This window comes from Globicephala melas, chromosome X (assembly GCF_963455315.2).
Source record: "Globicephala melas chromosome X, mGloMel1.2, whole genome shotgun sequence".
Classification (NCBI taxonomy): Eukaryota; Metazoa; Chordata; class Mammalia; order Artiodactyla; family Delphinidae; genus Globicephala; species Globicephala melas.
This window is the reverse complement of record NC_083335.1, coordinates 12,044,978-12,067,328: the sequence shown is the minus strand read 5'-3', so window position 1 is coordinate 12,067,328 and position 22,351 is coordinate 12,044,978. Positions and strand designations below refer to the sequence as shown.

The 22,351-nt window shown below is 39.0% G+C and overlaps 1 protein-coding gene across 15 annotated transcripts in view; it reads right to left on the bottom strand.

The window, feature by feature from the left end:
- ARHGAP36 (Rho GTPase activating protein 36) overlaps positions 1-22,351 on the bottom strand; it is a 158,651-nt gene that overhangs the window by 58,294 nt on the left and 78,006 nt on the right. The window contains exons 3-4 of one of the 15 annotated variants that reach the window (XM_060292818.2): positions 18,340-18,464; positions 17,919-18,026 (exon numbers count right to left, since the gene is read on the bottom strand). The exons of 11 other annotated variants lie outside the window; for them this stretch is intronic. In XM_060292818.2, the coding sequence (XP_060148801.1) occupies positions 17,919-18,026; positions 18,340-18,352 (121 nt within the window). In that variant the 5' untranslated portion in view covers positions 18,353-18,464. Of the gene's footprint in view, positions 1-17,918; positions 18,027-18,339; positions 18,465-22,351 lie in introns of those variants that run through there. 3 more of the 15 variants (XM_060292819.2, XM_060292820.2, XM_070044732.1) reach the window with 3 other exon arrangements.

Sequence of the window (22,351 nt, the reverse complement as noted above, 5' to 3'; positions counted from 1 at the left end):
CAGCTATACATATACATATATCCCCATATCTCCTCCCTCTTGCGTCTCCCTCCCCCCCACCCTCCCTATCCCACCCCTCTAGGTGGACACAAAGCACACAGCTGATCTCCCTGTGCTATGTGGCTGCTTCCCACTAGCTATCTACTTTACATTTGGTAGTGTATATATGTCCATGCCACTCTCTCACTTCGTCCCAGCTTACCCTTCCCCCTGCCCGTGTCCTCAAGTCCATTCCCTACGTCTGCGTCTTTATTCCTATCCTGCCCCTAGGTTCTTCAGAACCTTTTTTTTTTTAGATTCCATATATATGTGTTAGCATATGGTATTTGTTTTTCTCTTTCTGACTTACTTCACTCCGTATGACAGACTCTAGGCCCATCCACCTCACTACAAATAACTCATTTTCGTTTCTTTTTATGGTTGAGTAATATTCCACTGTATATATGTGCCACAACTTCTTTATCCATTCATCTGTCGATGGACACTCAAGTTGCTTCCATGTCCTGGCTATTGTAAGTAGAGCTTCAGTGAACATTGGGGTACATGACTCTTTTTGAATTATGGTTTTCTCTGGGTATATGCCCAGTAGTGGGATTGCTGGATCATATGGTAATTCTATTTTTAGTTTTTTAAGGAACCTCCATACTTTTCTCCATAGTGGCTGTATCAATTTACATTCCCACCAACAGTGCAAGAGGGTTCCCTTTTCTCCACACCCTCTCCAGCATTTATTGTTTGTAGATTTTTTGATGATGGCCGTTCTGACTGGTGAACATCACACAATAATTAAATGACATAGGTTGGATTTGAGTTCAAGCCTCTCTAATACTGGAGCCTGTGTTCTTAACATCTACACCATGCTGCCTCTCAGTACTTTGTGGGCTACTTTATTAGAAAAAAAAACAGCATAAGAGTTTATTGTATCTGTATCATAATTTATTTAATCTTATATTAGTGGACATAAGATTGTTTCCTTAATGAAAGACTTCTTAGAGCTTTTAATATGCCAATGTGCATTATGACTTTCCTAAGAGGGGAGCACAGTAGGCACTGTGTCCAAAAATTCCTTAACCATGACATCCACTTTTTTCACAGAGCATTGCAGGGACTGGGGTTTTGGGGACCAAATTTTGGTGTGCATCTGCATCGCCTGGGATGCTTTTCCAATGCAGATTCCCAGGCTTCAACTAAAGTGCTTCTGATATACGTAGTTCATGGACCACACATTGAGAAATGCTGCTGTGTGCTATAGGATTAATCTTTGATGTGGAAAATAAATATGAATGGCTACATAACTGCAGTTTTAGACAGACCAAGGGCATGAGTACCTGGGGGAGAGAACTCTTTCCCCTTCCCTGCTCAGGCTATGTAATCCTCTAAACTTTATCCACTCAAATGCCAGAAAACCACAGCCCAATGAAGCATTAATCTAAGATTCTCAGTGATCTAGGTTCCCCGAGGACTAAGCCACTAGTGGCCACATGTCACCTCATCCCTCTAAATGAAGAACTCTGCCACCACTGAAAGTATAAGCTAACAATAGGTGAATATTTCTAGGGAGTTCATTCCATATAAATTTGAACTCAATACTGGGACCTCTCCCTTCAAGTTTCTGTCATCTATAGAAACATTAAGAACAAACCTCTACAACCCAATATGGAAAAAAAACAATATGAGAGAATAAAAGTTTGTGTTTTTTTAAACCGTGACCTTGGAGAAGTACAAGATGACCTATTCATGCTCTCAAGTTATATTTAATATTATGACATCCCATTCAGCCTTGCAGGTTATTGCTTAAGGGTCACCTGAGGTTGAACTGGAGACAGCAGAGGGAGGCCTTAAGGGGAAAGCATCAGATGGGGAGAACACAGCTGAAGAAGTGTTTAGCAGGGATGTTCCTGGAAAGATTCATCTCCAGTGAGTGGACAGGGGGCTTACTAGAGAAGGGTTCAGAGTAGCTTATCGTTGGTTTAACCCCAAGCCCCGCACTTGACACCCTCTCCACATACCACATGCTGAGATTTCTCAAAATACCCTTATCTTTAGAATTTCAAAGGATCCTCACTTCAGCTGTAAGATGCTGATGGGATATTGCTACAAACCTCATTTGACAGATGGGGGTTTTGAAGACTACAGGGGTTTGGAAGAGTGTATGCATGGGAGTTAATAGTAGAAAAGAGAACTACACAGATCATGATGCAGAAGAAAGTACACAGGAATACACAATTTTACATTTAGCAGAATCTCAAACATGTCAAATTGCACAGAAAAAAATCTGTAAGGACATAGGGATCCAATATTCACAGTTATCTCTGAGAGGTTGGATTATGAGGGAATTACGTTTTCTTTACACTTGTCGGAGTCTCCTTTCTCCTCAAATGTTCTACAATGAGCAATTGCCTTTATGCATAGAGAAAAAAGGTAAATATTAAATTAAAATAGGGCATCAGACTAAAGTTCAAGTTCCAGCTCTGCCCCATGTACAAGTTTCTTCACTCTCTAAGACTCAGTTTTTACAAGCTTCCTCAGGGCCCAAAAGTTGGGTGAAGACATTAGTTGAGAGAAAAGGTTAGGAGAGGAGAAGAAAGGAAAGGTTAAGAAAGATGCTACTTTAGTTATCTTGGGAAGTGGAAGTACTGTTTTCTGACTTCAGAGGTAGTGGCTGTGAGAATGCTTTGCAAGTTGTCAAAGGCTGTTATGCAAGTGACAAGAGTTTATTTAAGCGGGGAGGGACAAGATAATGGTATGGGATTAGGAGGTACAAACTACTGTGTATAAAATAGATAAGCAACAAGGATATATTGTACAGCACAGGGAAATATAACCATTATTTGTAATAACTTTAAATGAAGTATAATCTATAAAAATATTGGATCACTATGTTGTACATCTGAAACTAATAGATTGTAAATCAACTATACTTCAATAAATAAAATAAAATAAGGGAAAGCATATGGTTAAATCATAATATGAACACATCTCTGAAATGCACAAATGGTGTTTACTATTAATTTATTTCAAATAATTAAATAAACCAATTATTTCTTTAAAAAAGAGTTATTGCTATTAATGACTCCTGATCCCCCCTCAGACACACACACACACACACACACACACACACACACACACACACACACACACAACACCCCTTCCCCAAACTGCCTGAAAATCCACACTTTGGCTCAATTTTCTGTTCCATTTCCCTGCAATATTGCCCTGATGATCTCATTACCAACTCCTGGTAGAGGCTTGTTACTAGCTAATCTAGTTACCTTGGACTCTCCACCATATCCGAGCTCATCCCCCTATAGACTGTTCTGTCATTAACAAGTGTCATCTACATAACTCAAAGTCATGTCCCAGAGCTCTGCAGCAGCCAGCATAGTGATTAAAAAGCAGCCTGATCCAACCAGGACAGGATCCAGATCTCCTTATTCCAAACCAGATTAATTGCCTCATTAATGACAATGCCTCACCTGAGTCCAGTCTATTTTTGCAAAAGACTGTATAAACTGTATACTCCATAGCTTTCTGGGGCCTCACAGCAGCACTGGAGATGGACACCCCTGTTTACAGAGCAAAGAGGGCAAGCGACCTGTCCTAAATTCACAAAGAGTAGGTAACAGACAATATCAGAATTCAAACCCAAGCCATATCTAGGCCAGGCTCTTTGCCCTACATCATGGCATTAGTTCATAGTTGGATGTGGAGAAAGGAACACACAGAAAATAAATTACTATGCACCTGATCAATGAGAGATTTGGCACGATATATAGCAAAGCCTTTTTCTTATTGGGGTAAAACAAGACCCATGACTTGTAATATGACCTCGTTTGTGATCTGGGGGCCAGGAATGAGAAAATTCTCTTTCTGAGATCAGCACTGAGCTCTCCCACAAGTCATTTATTCTTTCCTTCATTTATTCACTCATTCATTCTATAAACATTTATTGAACACTTTGTACATACCAGGCACTGTGCTTGGTACTAGTGGATAAGACACAAGGAAGAACAAGACATGGTCTAGGCCCTCAAAGGAATTTACCATAGTCTAGAGAGAGAAATTGGAAGCAGACAAGGATAACTCCAAATGCATAGCAAAGTAGGATTCATGCCATAAGTGAGCAACATTCTCTGATAGTCTACAGAGAACACTCAGATCTCTTTGGTGGAGCGGGAATGACTTCATGGTGTATGCTTGACTTATGAAGGATAAGTGGAATTTGAAGAAATGGTAAATGGGTGGGAATGAGGGGCTGCCAGGGAAAGAGAACAGCATGATGTAGGCACAGAGGTAAGAAATCAGATGGGTTAGATGGAATCAGTGGGTGATTGCATTTCAAAGGAGCTGGGATTGGACAAAAGAAAGGAAAGATATAATGGGAAGGTTTGTTTGGGCCAGATTTTGGTAGACTTTGAATATCTCAGCTTCCATCCTTCTCAGAGACCAGCAACAGTGAAGGGTTTGGGGAAGACAGCAAAAGATGGATGTTGCTCCCTGGGAGCCAGATGACAAGGAAAAAAGAAATGCCTACCTGGACTCCAGAAGGGGAGAAATCACACTGAGGCTCCTTGGCAGGGTAGGTAATGATGGCAAATTGCTTCCAGGGAAAAAGCTTAATTTAGTTCACTGAAATGCTTGTCTTGGCACCTTTCCCAGTTCACTTTCTGTGCCTTTACTTGTGCTAAACTCTAAACTTGTAGCATCTTCCTCAGCCCCTCTCCCACCAATACTGCTTGTTGAGAAAGCTGATGCATTTTTCAAGGTGTCCTCCCTGCCCTTTGCCTCAATGGTCCTCAGTTCTCCATAGTTAAAGCCACTGATATCTGTTTCTGCTCAGTCTCTTTCCTGGCTCCTCCTTGGCTCATACCTTTCTAGTTAATCTTCACCAGAGTTAAATCCTTGGTCCTCTTCTCATAGTGTAACTTAAACACCCTATTTCTGGTCCACGTCCATGGATGCAAGTACTATGTCAATGAATTCTAAATCTACTTCTTCTCTTTTCTGCATCTTAGGTCCACACATCCAGATGCCTATTAGACATCTGTACATTGATGTGCCACAGTTAACCTCAACTCAAAATTTCTTCCACCATTCCAGAGGAAATAATCCTCCCACACAAAACATACTTTACTACCTAATCTACCACCATATGCTCTATCACCCAAATTAAGCACCTGGAAATTTTTCTTGACCCTCCCCACTCACTGTCCCACAAACATCCAATCAATCAGCAATTCTTTAAGCTTCTACTTCTTTAATATTGGCTGACTATGTCTTCTCTTCATCCCAACTGCTGATCTCTCATTTGGATTACTAAAATAACCTTGTTACTGATTTCCTTGACCCCAAATTATGTGCCACAGTTCTCATGTAAGCCTTGAATCAATACTCTTCCCAAATATCATCTCTTTCAGGAAGCATTTCCTGATCCCTCCCAAACAGTCCTTCCTTCACATAGATCTTGCTAAGGATATATTGCCAAAGAACCTCATAAATGCTGATACTATGCCCTTGTTCTGTAAAAGGAAATGAGGGAAATGGAGATAGGTGCTTCCAGAAAAATATTTCCAGGCATACACTGCTGTGGAGAATCCTGAGGTACATATGTGCCCAAGGGAAGAGAGTCTTGGAAGGGGGTTCCAAGGCAGAAGCCAACTCTGGAGAGGCCATACTAATCTGCCTCCAAACACTAATCTACCTCCAAATTTTCTAACTTTACACTTTTTCTTTGGTTTTCTCACTGAAGATGTGACCCACTGCTGCAGGGATTTGGGAAATAAAATGCATCATTAATCAAAAATTACTCTTCCTTAAAATAAAATATCAGCTCTGTTGGGTATTTAATTGTATTATCAGAATGAGCAGCTCATCCTATTTTACAAGGGCTTTAAACCATGATCACCTAATAAGTGCAGGAATTATAGTTAATCTAGCTCAAAATTTAATTATGATGAGTCATACATCACAAAGCAAAGTACACAGGGGCAAAATTCTGGTGAAGTCATGTCCAAATGACCTTGACCTCATGTAGGCTAGCCTTTTCTAAGTGGGAAATTGGAAATCCTTCCTGTTTGTAAGATAGCAAGGCCATCCAAACAAGACCTAGCCCAGTTTACCTCAGAGGTTTTATGGGAAAGCCTGCCTTAATCAAATCTTACCATGAGAAAGCCCAGAAGCAATTCTCACTCTGGACTCTGCCTTTCTAGATCTTGTTAGAGTATTATGCAGTTGGATTTAAAGAACACCACTACAGTGGATCCAGGCTGGGCCAAGGTATTGAGGAATTGTGTGAGACCTTTAGAATTTCAAAAATGCATCTAAATCTAGATTCAGAGACTCTCCACATTGATAGGGACCTAAAAGGCGAACAGTTCCTTTAAGTTATATGGCTTTGAGTTCTCTCACTCTCGATTGCTCACAGAACTAAGGACATCTTCCAGGTATTTTCTGAGTAAAAAAAAAAAAAAAAGCGGTCAGATGCCTTCATTTGGAATTTTCCACTTTTAATAATGTGGTTTAAGAAGTTATTACCTCTCTGAGCAGTTACTGGCACCTAAATTATTATCTCACAAGTTGTGCTAATTATTTATTTTTATACACATGCAGGTTGAACTCGATTGCATCACTATTAATTAATACTTAATTTTTTTATATTTAACCCATTATTTCAACCTATCATGACTTTGGGGAATACTCTTTCTGCAGTCCTGAATAGCTGCTACCTTTCCTTGATCCTTGCCATCTGTACTATTGAAAATGAATCCTTTATTTCCTGCCTGTTTGGAAGTCATTTATAGTTTGCCTCCACCACTTCAAGGGGTACTGAGCTCTAAATACTATTTATTTCCTGCTAAAGCCATTAAGAAGGCTTCCTATTTGTCCGTACCTTTCTTTCTAATCTCTAGTTTGACTTCCTCCTCTTGGTATTTTGGGGCTTAGGGAAAAAGGTTTTATTTTGAGCTTTCCATGATGATAGATATGTTAGTCATATTCCCCTTTCCTCCGTTTTGATTATCTATTGCTGTGTAAAAAATCACCTACAATTTAGTGGCCTAAAGCAACAGTTTTATCTTATTCACAATTTCATGGATCAGGAATTTTGGAAGTTATTGGCTGGTGATTTGTCTCTGATTCATATGGAGTCTGCTGAAAAGCTAGGTCTGGATACTCCACTTTCAGTATAACTTCTGCACCTAAATGTCTGGCACCTCAAGGTCTGACACCTTGGTCTCTCTCTCTCTTTCAACATGACACCTCATTCTCTAGGGCCTCTCCACATGACTTGAATTTCTCATAGCATTGGTAGCCTCAGGGTTTTCACATGTTAGCTGGCTTTCAAGAGGTAGGAAGTGGAAACTGCCAGACCGGTTAAGAGATATTCCAAGAATGGTCACGACATCGTCTTATTTTACTTTACTGGCCAAAGCAGTCATAGATCGCCTGAAGACTCAAAGAAATGGAGAAATGGACTCTGCCTCTTGATGGGAGAGTGATGTTGCAGAACAGCATGTGGAATATGAGATATTATTGTAGCTATCTTTGGAAAATGCAAACTTTCATACCTTGTGTAGCTTTAGACTTAAAAGTCTTATACTTTAAGATACGTGTAGAAAAAGTGGACAATGAGACAGAGAGAGAAAGAGAGAGAGAGAGATCAAAATGTTCAAATAAGATCAGTTTCCATATAGAGAAACTTCAGGAAGGAAAATTCAGTGAATTGGGATATTTAACTGGAAGATAGGATCAAGTAGTGGATAAAACAAGGATTTGACTTCACAAAAATCTGGGTTCAAATCCTGCCACACCTCTTACCAATTTTATATACAAGGTAAAACAACTCTACACATCAAAAAACATTCATTGAGCACTTTTCATATGTTAAGCATTGTGCTAGAGATACAGAAATGCAATAAGGTTCAAGTCTTAAAGAAGCTCACAGTATAGTAAGGAAGACTGACATGAACAAATATTTGCAATAGAATGTAAAAAATGATATAATAGAGGTACCAAGTACTTTGGTGGCTCAAAAAAGGAGTTATTAGCCTGGGTGGTTCAGCAAATGCTTCACAGAAAAACTCTTCAGCTGGGTCTGAAATTATAAGTAAGAGTTTGCCATACAGAAAGGTAAAAAGGATATTTCAGGAGGAGGGAACAGCCTAAGCAAAGACATAGAGGTATGAAACAACATAGCTTCTTCAAGGAACTGCAAATAGTCATCATGGATTACTTACATAGAAGATCTATAAAAACTTATGTTAATGAAGTAGGCAAATGATCATGGGAGTTTTCGTAACCTATGTGAAGAAATTTGAACTGTATTTCGTTGTCCATAGGAACTTAGATAATGACGTGATCAGATTTGCATAATAGAAAGTCATTCTGTAGTAGGCAAAGTGTAAGAAAGATTGAAAGAGGCTTATAAAGGCAGGGAGACTTGTAATTATATAGATGAGAAAGACCTAGAACTTAAGCCAATGCAGTTTGTTTTGTTCTGTTTTGTTTTGTTTTTGTGGTACGCGGGCCTCTCACTGTTGTGGCCTCTCCCGTTGCGGAGCACAGGCTCCGGACGCGCAGGCTCAGCGGCCATGGCTTACGGGCCCAGCCGCTCCGTGGCACGTGGGATCTTCCCGGACCGGGGCACGAACCCGTGTCCCCTGCATCGGCAGGCGGACTCTCAACCACTGCGCCACCAGGGAAGCCCCTCAATGCAGTTTTAATAGAGAAAAGCAGAACCACCTGAGTCATGCTAAAGAATACAACTGACAAAATGTCATCATCAAATAGATGTCGGGGTTGGAGAATAGGGGGATCTTTGATAAGACCCATATTTCTGGTGTTGGTAACCAGTTGTTTTGTGTTGCTAATAAAACATACAGGAGGAGATAATAGTTTCTGTGTGAGCTGAAGTACATTTGGGTCAAGCCAGGGAAGATGTCAAATAGGCAGTCAGAAATACTAAAATACTGAATGATCTGGGCTAAAGATAAAGTTTTAGCAGTGATCAAAATAGAAATGGTAACTGAAGCCCTGGAAGCGGATCAGTGTGCAGAGTGAGAAGAAAAAGTAGCACAGGAAAAAACCCTAGAGGAACATCAGTGTGTAAGGGATAAATAGAGGAAGAGGAACCTGCAGTGAAAGGATTACAAGATTTGAAGACAGAGCATTAGAAACTATCAAAAATTAAACAGAGAAAAAAAGAAAAAGTTAACACAGTGAGTAGTGGGACAATTTTTATCAGCCTGAACATGTGATGTTCATTAGAAGGAAAGAAAAGGAGGAGGGGGGACAGAAAAAATATTGGAAGAAAAAGTGGCTGAACATTTTCAAAATTAGATGAGAATTATAAACCTACAAATTCAAGAATCTCAATATCCCAAGCACAGAAGCATGAAAAAACTACACTGAGGCATATCATATTCTAATTAATTAAAATTAGTGATAAAGAAAAATCTTAAAAGAATCCAATGGGGAAAAAGCACATATTACATACTGAGGGACAAATATAAGAAAGTCAGCAGACTTCTTTTTTTTTTTTTTTTTTTTGCAGTATGCGGGCCTCTCACTGTTGTGGCCTCTCCCAGCGCGGAGCACAGGCTCCGGACAAGCAGGCTCAGCGGCCATGGCTCACGGGCCCAGCCACTCCACAGCATGTGGGATCTTCCCAGACCAGGGCACGAACCCGTGTCCCCTGCATCGGCAGGTGGACTCTCAACCACTGCGCCACCAGGGAAGCCCCAGAAAGTCAGCAGACTTCTTATTGGAAACAACGCAAGTCAGAAGACATCAGAAGAAAATATCTTTTAAAAACGGGGGGGGAAAAAAAGGTTAATCATGCCAACAATAGACAAAAGAAAGCTAGAGTGACCATATCAATACCTACAACATAGATTTCAGACCAAAGAGGGTCATTTCATTCCTACAAATTCTAACATCTTGGGAAGGTTCCACCAACGTAACTGCCTAGGATCTGTGGCAAAGGTTTTTCTGTCAAAGAGAACTGACATGTTTGCTCCTGAGCCTAGATTTAAATGTACATCCCAGGCAGCTTTCTAAGTGCTCCCTCTATCTGTGCTTCTGTATACTAACTCTAACTCTTCCCGATAACAGGTTTTAGTCCTCCAAAGGGCTTCTAGTCTCATCTTTACTACTGATGATGATAATAATAATAATAAGACAGTGTTTGTCTATTTTTTCCTGTTTTAAAAGACAAATAAAAATCTGCTATATGCCAAGAATAAGAAATAATGAAAATATGATCCTGCAGTTCCACTCCTGGGCATATATCCAGAGAAAATTATAATTTGAAAAGATACACACACACCAATGTTCACTGCAGCACTACTTACAATAGCCAAGATGTAGAAACATCCTAAATGTCCATCGACAGAAGAACATTTAGAAGATGTGGTACATATATACAATGGAATACTACTCAGCCATAAAAAAGAATGAAATTATGTCATTTGTAGCAACATGGATAGACCTAGAGATTATCATACTAAGTGAATTAAGTCAAAAAGAGAAAGGCAAATGCCATATGATAGCACTTGTATGTGGAAACTAAAACTGATACAAATGAATTTATCTAAAAAACAGAAACAGACTCACAGACATAGAGAATAGTCTTATGGTTGCCAAGGGGGAGGGGGGATTGGGGAGAGATGGATTGGGAGTTTGGGATTAGCAGATGCAAACTAGTATATATAGAATGGATAAACAACAAGGTCCTACTGTATAGCAAAGGGAACTAGATTCAATATCCTGTGATAAACCATAATGGAAAAGAATATGAAAAAGAATGTATGTATATGTATAACTGAATCACTTCGCTGTACAGTAGAAATTAACACGACATTGTAAATCAACTATCCTTCAATAAAATAAATTTAAAGAAAAACAAAACAAAACAAAAACAAAGAGGGTCATTTCATAATGTCAAGGAGTCAATTCATCAAAAATATATAACGATCTTAGATATTATGCACCTAATAACAGAGATTCAAAAATACATGATATAAACACTGATAGAGCTGAAAGGAAAAATAGGCGTATTTACAGTTAAAGTTGGAGATTTCAATACACCTTTCTCAATAACTGATAGAACAAGTAGACAGAAAGTCAGTAAGGTTAAAGAAAACTGGAATAGTACCATCAATAAAATTGACCTACATGACATTTATAGAATACACCACCAAAAAGTATCAGAATAAATACATTTCCAAGTATGTATACTCTTCTCATGACAGACCATATTCTGGCCCATGAAACAAGCCTAAATATATTTTTCAAAGATTAAAATTATACAAATATGATCTTTGACCAAATTAGAATTGAAATTAGAAATCAGTAACATAAGGATGTATGAAGAATCTCCAAATATTTAAAAACTAAACAATATACTTCTAAATAACCCATGGGTCAAATAAGAAATCACACAAAAAAATTTAAAATATTTTGAACAGAATGATCATGATAATGGAAGATATCAAAATTTGTGGGTTTCAGCTAAAGCAGTGGTTGCAGGGAAATTTATACCATGAAAGGTTATATTAGAAAAAAAGAAAAGTCTTACATTAAGTTACAAGAAATCAATGAAATATAAAACAGTAACACATTAGGGAAAATCAATGTGACCAAATCTAGTTCTTTGAGAAGATTAATTAAATTAATAACCTCTAGCCAAACTGACCAGGAAAAAAAAGAAAGAAGACACAATTTACCAATATCGGGAATGAGGTGACACCACTACAGATTCTACAAGTAATAAGGGATAAAAAAGAATATTATAAACAATTTTAAGCCAATAATTTCAACAATGTAGAAGAAATGGACAAATCTTTAAAAGACAGAAACTACCAAAGCTCACTCAGAAGAAAAGGATAACTTGAAGTGTCCAAAATGTATTAAAGATATTAAAGAATTTGTAGTTTAAAACCTTCCCACAAAGAAAATTCTAGCCCTCAATGGCTTTTCTGGTAAATTCTACCAAATATTGAAGCAAGAAATAATACCAGTTCTACACAAACATTTCCAGAAAAATTAAAATGAGGGAACACTTTAAAACTTCATCTAGGGCTTCCCTGGTGGCGCAGTGGTTGAGAGTCCACCTGCCAATGCAGGGGACATGGGTTCGTGCCCCGGTCTGGGAAGATCCCACATGCCACGGAGCGGCTGGGCCGTGAGCCATGGCCACTGAGCGTGAGCATCCGGAGCCTGTGCTCCGCAGCGAGAGAGGCCACAACAGTGAGTGGCCCGCGGGCCGCAAAAAAAAAAAAAACAAAAATAACAAAAAAAAACTTCATCTACGTGCCAGCATTACCTTGATACCAAAACCAGTCAGTCATCACAACATAAGTATAGACCAATATCCTTCAAAAACATATACACAAAAATTCTTAACAAATTTTAGCAAATCACACCCAATAATATATTTAAAAGATATTATGTTATGGCCAAGTAGAATTATCAAAGGATTGCAAATTTGGGTTAGTGCTTGAAAATCAAGCACTGAAATTGGAAAGTATTATAGGCACCAATGTTTGGAGTGCTCTCCTTTCTCCCACAGTGGGCATTATGGGATTAGAGAAATCAGATGTTCGGAGGGACACAAAGCTGAGACTACATAGTGCACACATGGTATTTGGAGGGCAAAGGGATGAAGATGCAGTCAGTGCTAAATAAATGTGCCCCAAGATCTGGGCTAGACAAGGAAGGAAATGAGCAGAAAATGAAGGATTTCAGGCACTGGAGGTCTCGTAAGGCCAAAGAGCACATGAAAAGATGCTCCATATCACTAATTATTAGAGACATGCAAATCAAAACTAATACAATGAGCTATCACCTCACACCAGTCAGAATGGCCATCATCAAAAAAATCTACAAACAATAAACGCTGGAGAGGGTGTGGAGAAAAGGGAACCCTCTTGCACTGTTGGTGGGAATGTAAATTGATACAACTGCTGTGGAAAACAGTATGGAGGTTCCTTAAAAAACTAAAACTAGAACTACCATATGACCCAGCAATCCCACTACTGGGCGTATACCCTGAGAAAACCATAATTCAAAAGGACACATGTACCCCAATGTTCATTGCAACACTGTTTACAATAGCCAGGACATGGAAACAACCTAAATGTCCAATGGCAGATGAATGGATAAAGAAGATGTGGTACATATATACAATGGAATATTACTCAGCCATAAAAAGGAATGAAATTGGGTCATTTGTAGAGATGTGGATGGACCTAGAGTCTGTCATACAGAGTGAAGTAAGCCAGAAAGAGAAAAACAAATATCGTATATTAATGCATATATGTGGAATCTAGAAAAATGGTACAGATGAACCTATTTGCAGGGCAGGAATGGAGACGCAGACGTAGAGAACAGACATGTGGACACAGGGGAAGGAGAAGGTGGGACGAATTGGGAGATTAAGATTAGGATTTTTAGGATTGACATATATACACTACCATGCATAAAACAGATAGTTAATGGGAACCTGCTGTAAAGCACAGGAAGCTCAGCTCAGTGCTCTGAGACGACCTAGATGGGTGGGATGGTGGTGGGTGGGAGGGAGGTCCAAGAGGAAGGGAATATATGTATACATATAACTGACTCACTTCACTGTACAGCAGAAACTAACACAACATTGTAAAGCAATTATACTCCAATAAAAATAATTTAAAAAAACAGAGCAGGTGACATGGAACTCAGCCATTGCTATGAGATTTTGGTCACAATGGAATATTGGAGTTGAGTCTCCTAGCGGGTGAAGCCATGTCCGGTGATGTCAAATGGCTGGTGATAGTTGAGGTAGTAAGAGGTTAAAGGAGTTAGGAGGAGTTATGAGGCCAGGTTGTGTGGGATGGGTCTTCCACACAGATATTGTTGAGGTTACTTAGGATGATGGCAGGACCTGGGGTGTCAAGGAAGCCAGAGATCCAGTCCTCAGAAAATGGGGAAGAGTGACCAGAGTTCAGAAATGATAATCACAAAGGGAGGTAGATGTTGGTATAGCAGTGTGCCCTATGCCCTGAAGGAGAATTGTGCCCTCGTATCTAGTGAAAAAGTAATACTACTGCTGAAAAGATGCATCTTAATTTGATTAAATTGTAGGGGCAAAGTTTTTCAATGCAGCTAACTTTGTTTTTCTCTTATGCCAGTTTTTGGAAGAGTTGGTTTGAACACTTAGCTCATTGCATCTCTGAGAGAACAAATTAAAATAATGGATTTAAAATGCTCAGCACAGAGCCTGGCACTTAGTAAGTGATCAGTAAATGGGAGCTGTGACTATTATTATTATTATACTTTTGATTTATTTGACCCATGAAGTAATGTTATCCCTTTGAAAAGTTCCTTCTATGGGCTAGTGTTTTCACTCTGGAGCTACAAGGCACAGTTATGTCTCTGCAAATGACAAATCCTCAGACATCTAGAGACAGCCAAGACATCCCTCATTGCTAGGCAAAATAACCCCAATTTCTTCTGTTTCTCCAAGAACCTCCTTTTTAGAATCCTGATGAAAGAATACATAACAAGCTCAGTTGTGGAGCCTGATACATAGTAAGTTCTCAGCATTCTTCTTTCCCTTTCCCACTGCCCTGGCAACAGTTCATAGCCCCAGTCCCTAAAAGGATGGCTCAGGTGTGGCTATATGTTGATTGATTGACTTCAAAATGTCAATGCTAGGTTTAATTTTGAGAATCTAAAAAATTGGTTGACAATGAACTCTTTGAGAATTGAGGATCATGGGATTTTTAAAAATCTTTTAAACTTAGTTCTAGGCTTACAGAGGATACTCAATAATGTTCCATAAAATGAAATAAATCCCCACTCTATGTCGTGCCCTCAAGACAAATATGCCTCTTATTTCATTAGTAAAATCTAACAGGCAAAAAATGTGTTTTATACTTAAAGTCAATTAACTGGCATACCCACTCACAATTATGATTCTGGAACTTTCGTGGCACACCTAGTGTATTTTGTTCGTCTCTCGTTATTTCTTTTTTAAAAATTTATTTTCATTTATTTATTTATTTATAGTTTATTTTGGCTGCGCTGGGTCTTAGTTGTGGCATGCAGACTTCTTAGTTGCAGCATGCATGCGGGATCTAGTTCCCTGGCCAGGGATCAAACCCGGGCCCCCTGCATTGGGAGCGTGGAGTCTTACCCACTGGACCACCAGGGAAGTCTCAGTCTCTCACTATTTCTTCCCCACCAAAATGGAACCCAGTGAGCTAGGCAAGCCAAGCCGACTTTGATAGTGACTGTATGCCCTGTCCCCACCAGCTTTCAAACCACATCCTATTGTCACAAGGGAGAACAGTAACACTGCACAATGGAGTGTGTGTGTGTGTGGGATCATTAGGGTGATTCCTCTCAGGCTGATTGGCACCTAGGCATAAGAGACTGAGATTTAGATGTTAGACTCTTGATTCTTATTTAGAAAAGTCTCTCTCTTCTCCTAACCCCCATCCCCTAAATCTAACACAATCTCTAATCTCCAGGTCTCTCTGATCAGCACAACCTCTACTCTCTCTTCCCATCTGTGACTATTTTTCCCCATCCTGCTCTCCTTTTGGAAGAACTTTCTCCCTACCCAAACAACTTCTTTTCAACTGTGTCTCCTTCTTCCCACCTCTACTCCCACTCCCCAAGCCAGACGGTAGCATACACACTAGGCATCATTTATCTACCTTTTTGGGGGCTGAATGCTCTTGAATTTAATTTTGAGATGCTCTTCTTCAGAGATCACTCTCCTGCCTATACACAACCTTCCACCATTGCAGTGTCTTTGGAAAACACCATACCCCAACTTCAGACCTCGTTCTCATTCGGACAATATGGTAAGTCTTGATTTTAGAATCTAATCTTAGAATCTAATCCCTCATTTCCATAGAAATCATCTTGACTACTTGCACATCACATATATGATCCTGAGGTAGGCACAGAGGTCTTCTTCATCTGTAGAATTAAAAAGTCCATATCTTAAAGGCCAGGAAAGCTTTCTGGTCTATTTATACGAACTAGTATTGAAACACAGCAATATATCCCATAAATTTATAAATATTTTTCTGGTTATTTTGACCTTAAGATTCATAGACTCGAGTCATTCATTTTCCTTGGTTAATGACACAGTCTTTATTACAAGGTCTCTCTTTTTTGTTTTAATTAATTTTATTCTTTTCCTCTTTTCCCATTTCCAATCCCATTTCTCTTCTGCCCCCATAGACATCCACCCTAATATACTTAATAAGCACCCTTTCAATCCATCATCTATATATTAATTTAGCTACATGTGTAATCTTGAAATTTTATAGTGTTTTTGCATAAATTGTACTGCACTACGAAATTCCCTTTATTACTTTTTCACTTAGCATCATTTTTGTTTAATGATGTTGCTTTAGGTGTATTGTTACAAACTAAATGTTTATGCCCGGCCCCCCAGCACCAATTCATATACTGAAGCCCTATACTCCAATGTGATGGTAGTTGGAGACCAGGGCCTTTGGAAAGTAATTAGAGTTAGATGAGGTCATGAGGGTGGGGACCTCATGATGGAATTAATGCTTTTATAAGAAGAGATACCAGAGAGCTTGCTTTCTCTCTCTCTCTCTGCCACATGAGGATGCAGGGAGAAGACACCATCTGCAAGTCAAGAAAGAGCCCTCACCCCCCAGAAACTGACCATGCTGTCACCTTAATTGGACTCCCAGCCTCCAGAACTGTGAGAAAATAAATGTCTGTTGTTTAAGCCACCCAGCCTATGGTATTTCATTATGGCAGCCTGAGCTGACCAAGACTTATATCTAGACTATTAGTTCTGATTAGCCATGGTATTCTCATCATGTGCATATATCACATTTTATTTGCCAGTCCACTAGTTATAGATATCTAGGTTCCCTTCAGTGCTATCACACAAAAGATGATTCCATAAACATACTTGGGACTTCCCTGGTGGCGCAGTGATTAAGGATCCACCTGCCAGTGCGGGGTACATGGGTTCGATCCCTGGTCCGAGAAGATCCCACATGCTGCGGAGCAACTAAGCCCACGCACCACAGCTACTGAAGCCCTCGCACCTACAGCCCGTGCTCTGCAACAAGAGAAGCCACCGCAATGAGAAGCCCTGGCACAGCAACAAAGACCCAACACTGACAAAAATAAATTAATTAATTAATTAAAATAAATACTTGCACATGTCCCTTAATGGATCGGTTCCAGAACTATAAACTTGGTCATAGGGTTATGTGTATTTCATTTCCTTAAGCACCTCTAGATTACTCTCCAGAGTAGCTTTGCCAGTTCACATTCCTGCCAGCAATACATGAGAATATATGATTCCCCATATTGTCACAGGCTCACAATATTATCTGACTTTCTAATTTTGCCATTTAAATATGCATTTAGTGATATCTCATGGTTTTTCAACTTTACATTTTTCTGAGTACTACTGCAATTGGGCATTTCCCCATAATTTCAGATTTCCTATTCTGTGAAATGCCAATTCAAATATTTTGCTCATTTTCTATTGAACACATTTTTTTCTTGTTCCTAGATTTTGAACAATTTATGTTTTATATGTCATTAATAACTTCATCTACTTCCAAAATGGATTTGAGGAAGAGTAACATAAAAATTCAGAGAAATAGGGCAGATAAATGAAGATCAAAAGAGTGATAGAAAAACCATATGGAAATGTCTATCCCAGTTCTTTATTTTTTTAAATTGGGTTGATTTTTTGCTATTGAGTTTTAAGAGTTCCTTATGTATTTTGGATACTAACCCCTTGTCTGATAGATGGTTTGCAAGTAGTTTCTCCCATTCCATCAGTTACCTTTTCATTCTGTTGATTGTTTCCTTTGCTGTGCAGGTAAAAAGCAGAAGCTTTTTAGTCTGATGTAGTCCCCACTTACCTATTGTTGTTTTTGTTGCTTTTGGTGTCATAGCCAAGAAATCATTGCCAAGACCACTGTCAAGGAGTTTTTTCCTATGTCTTCTTCTAGGACTTTCACAGATAGGCACTGAAATATTTATTAAGAGGGTAAATCTCATATTAAGTGTTCTTGCCAGAAAAAAACCCCCAAACAAACCAAAAAAATCCCAAAGGGACACCAGGAAACTTTTGGATGTGATGGATATATCTATTACCTTGATTGTGGTGATGGGTTCACAGGTGTATTCAGGTGTCCAAACACTGAATTTTATACTTTAAATATGTGCTGTTTTTTTTGTATATCAATTATACCTCAATAAAGCTGCTTTTGTAAAATGTAGAGCAAGGCAAAACCAAGGGTGAAATAGTTATCTGTACCTAACCAAGGGTAAAATACTTACCTCTACCTAACATAACTCTGAGTCTTCTGGCAGCCAAGACAAAAAGAAGAAATTATTCGTTTATTCAACACATGTTTTATGTTGAAGCTTTAAGATTTTAAATTCCCTTGGTCTCTTGGCTGAGTCTGAAGATAGAAAATAAATATAGTTTTGAGACAATAATCTGACTAAATCAAGCCTGAAAAATACAATCATCAGAACAACACTAGAGAAAATATTCTTTGGGGCTGAATCATCTCACTAATCATCATATCTGCAAAAAGCTTTTGAAACATTTGTTTTGGTATGAAAAATATTTTCAAGACGTGTTGATTTTTAAGTTTTTCTTAAATTTGTTTTGAACAGTGGGAAGTAGAATGCATTAAAACGTTTTGAAAATGTTTTCTCAAAACACTGTGATGCTAAGCAGTGTTTAAAGAATTTTGATTTGCAAATGTTGACTTCCAATGGCCATAAAAATTGCACTCCTCAGTGACAAATGAGTCTTCCACTGCTGGACTGGGGCCAGCTTGCCGTGGCTCCTGGCAGAAGGCTGCACGGAGTCAGCTTTTCAAGGGAGAGTCCCATTTGGGGACCTGGATCACTAGGAGTTAAGGCTTATGAAGAATTAAAAAAAGCATGGTTGGGAGGCTCAGAGGCACAGTCCCTAGACCAATGGTCACTGGTAGTATCTTGAGTGTCTACTAGAGAAAGGTAGAGGGGTAAAGAAAGACGTGGCCCCTCGGGCTTCTACAGTCATCTTGGGGCTTCTGCTACTTGTTCAACTGGAATGGGTGAGGTTTTGCAAGCCACTTAACCAACGCTGGTTGGCTGGTACTTCTGGATCTTTATGAATCCTAGCAGGAAATCCAAAGCAGGAAAAAACACCTCAGAAAATACCACTGTTCAAGTGTATACTATGTTCCAGGCCCTGTGACAGGCACTTGACATATGTTGTATTCAATGTTCTCAGCAATCCCATGAGGTAGATAATAGTATTAACCTTATTTTATAGATGTAGAAACTGAGGCTTAGAGACTTATGTGACATCCCCAAGGTCACACAACTGGTAAGTGGGGAAACTGAAGCTAGAACTGAAGTCCAAAAACTCCAAAACCTATGCTTTTAACCATTTCATGATATTGCATGCCTCCTCTCCAATCAGCCATGGGATTAGTAATTGATATTATTATATTCATTATATTAATAGTATCTTTTATTAATATTGTCATTTACTGCTTACCAAGCACTTTGTATCCTTGTCTCCCTAAGTAGATTATAAGCTCCTTAAGAATGTGAACTGCCTTTTATTCTTATACATCAAGAGTGCCTAATATGGCTCTAAGAACTTAGAAGGGAAGTAAGGAAGGAAAGGACTAATATTTATTCAGTACACACTATGCCCAAGGCACTATCCTGAGCATTTTATATGCTTTATCTCATTAAATCTTCACACCCCTATGATGTAAGTGCTATTAGTATTCCTGTTACATAGCTGAAGAAACTGAGGCTTAAAGATTTTAAATGACTTGCTCAGAAAGAAGTCAGACACAAAAGAGTACATTCTGTATAATTCCATTTACATGAAGATTAAAACAGGAAAAACCGCTAAATGGTGATAGGTGTTATAATAGTAGCTACCTTTCCAAGGGGTACTGACTGTGAAGGGGTATGAGGGAGTCTCCTGAGATGCTGGAAATATTCTACATTTTGATCTGGGAGATGCTGACATGGGTGTATGCCTATGTAAAAATTCATCAGGTGACACAGTTAAGATTGATGCACATTTTTATATATAAGTTGTACTTCAATTAAAAACTTTAAAGTGACTTCCTTAGAGTACCATGATTAGTAAATGGCAGAGCTGAAATTTGAACCCAGTTCCATATATTATGGAAAAGATACCATGGAAAAACACAAAGGAACTTTTTGGCCAATCAAATACTTCAACTCTCATGCTTCCAAAATCCCTGCCTCCTCTCACTTCTGCCATTTTTATAAGTATCAGCTTGGTCCTCCTCTAGATAGTTTTCACTTCTCACAGCTTCACTAGGTGAACATGAACTGCGAGAACAGAATCCACTCAATATCTCACCCTCCAGCACCCTCCATGCCCCTCACTCAACACATGAGCTTCCTTTTAATTAAGAGAGCACATTTTAATCCTCATGATACCAATAATTCAAGCAGAGGCATCTATCAAGTGGACTTTAGTAATTAAAAACTGGTGATATTGAAATAATTCTTCAGCTTACCTTCTAATGATTGGAGAGTTTTGCAACCATACACTGGAAGCAATAATAAACAGCTTCAATTTAGTTAATCTATTCAATTTCAACGTATTTATTGGTCAAAATATTCTGCAAAAGCCACTGTGCTGGGTCCAGTGAAGACTAAACAGATGACAATAACAAAGTCCCTGGGGAGCTCTAAATCAAGTGGGGGAGGTAGATGTGCACAGGTACCTCTGCTCTGCCAGAAGGTAGAATGTTCTTGTTAGCATTACACAGCTGCAAAATGCTATGGGAATTGAGGAGGAGAGTTGGCTTTAATGGTGGTAAGGTAGGGTGCATCATGGACGGCTTCTAAGAAGAGGTGGCTTTCAACTGAGCCATGAAGAATGGAAATTGAACTGGATAAAATCCTCAGCCTCATCCCTGATTTCTCTTTTTCTTTCTCTCATACCCTACATCCAAACTATCCACAGGTCTGTTGGCTGTGCATTCAAAACATATCTTGTTTAATCTCCAAAATATACAAGCAGCTCATGCAACTCCATATAAAAAAAACAAACAACCCAGTCCAAAAATGTGCAGAAGACCTAAATAGACATTTCTCCAAAGAAGATATACAGATTGTCAACAAACACATGAAAGGATGCTCAACATCACTTATCATTAGAGAAATGCAAATCAACACTACAATGAGGTATCACCTCACACCGACCAGAATGGCCATCATCAAAAAATCTACAAACAATAAATGCTGGAGTAGGTGTGGAGAAAAGGGAACCCTCTTGCACTGTTGGTGGGAATGTAAATTGATACAGCCACTATGGAGAACAGTATGGAGGTTCCTTAAAAAACTAAAAATAGAACTACCATATGACTCAGCAATCCCACTACTGGGCATATACCCTGAGAAAACCATAATTCAAAAAGAAGAGTCATGTACCACAATGTTCATTGCAGCTCTATTTACAATAGCCAGGACTTGGAAGGAACCTAAGTGTCCATCGACAGATGAATGGATAAAGAAGATGTGGCACATATATACAATGGAATATTGCTCAGCCATAAAAAGAAATGAAACTGAGTTATTTGTAGTGAGGTGGATGGACCTAGAGACTATCATACAGAGTGAAGTAAGTCAGAAAGGGAAAAGCAAATACTGTATGCTAACGCATATATATGGAATGTGAAAAAAAAAAGGGTCATGAAGAACTTAGGGGCAAGATGGGAATAAAGACGCAGACCTACTAGAGAATGGACTTGAGGACACGGGGAGGGGGAAGGGTAAGCTGGGACGAAGTGAGAGAGTGGCACTGACGTATATATACTACCAAATGTAAAATAGATAGCTAGTGGGAAGCAGCCTCATAGCACAGGGAGATCAGCTCGGTGCTTTGTGTCCACCTAGAGGGGTGGGGTAGGGAGGGTGGGAGGGAGACGCAAGAGGGAGGAGATATGGGGATATATGTATACTTATAGCTGATTCACTTTGTTATACAACAGCAACTAACACAACATTGTAAATCAACTATACTCTAATAAAGATGTTAAAAAAAAAAGAGGGAGATGGAAACTGAAAGTCAAAAAAAGAAACAAACAAGCAAACATATCTTGTCCAACCACTCTCTCCTCACTTCTACTAGTAACGCTGTGGACCAAGCTGTAATCGTTTATGACCTAGCCTATCACACTAACTTTCTAACTGGGTTCTCTCCTCCCACTTTTGCCTCTATGATTTTCTTCACCAGTGTTCACATATCTATTAAAAACATCAATCAACTGTCATTTGCCTACTTAGAAAT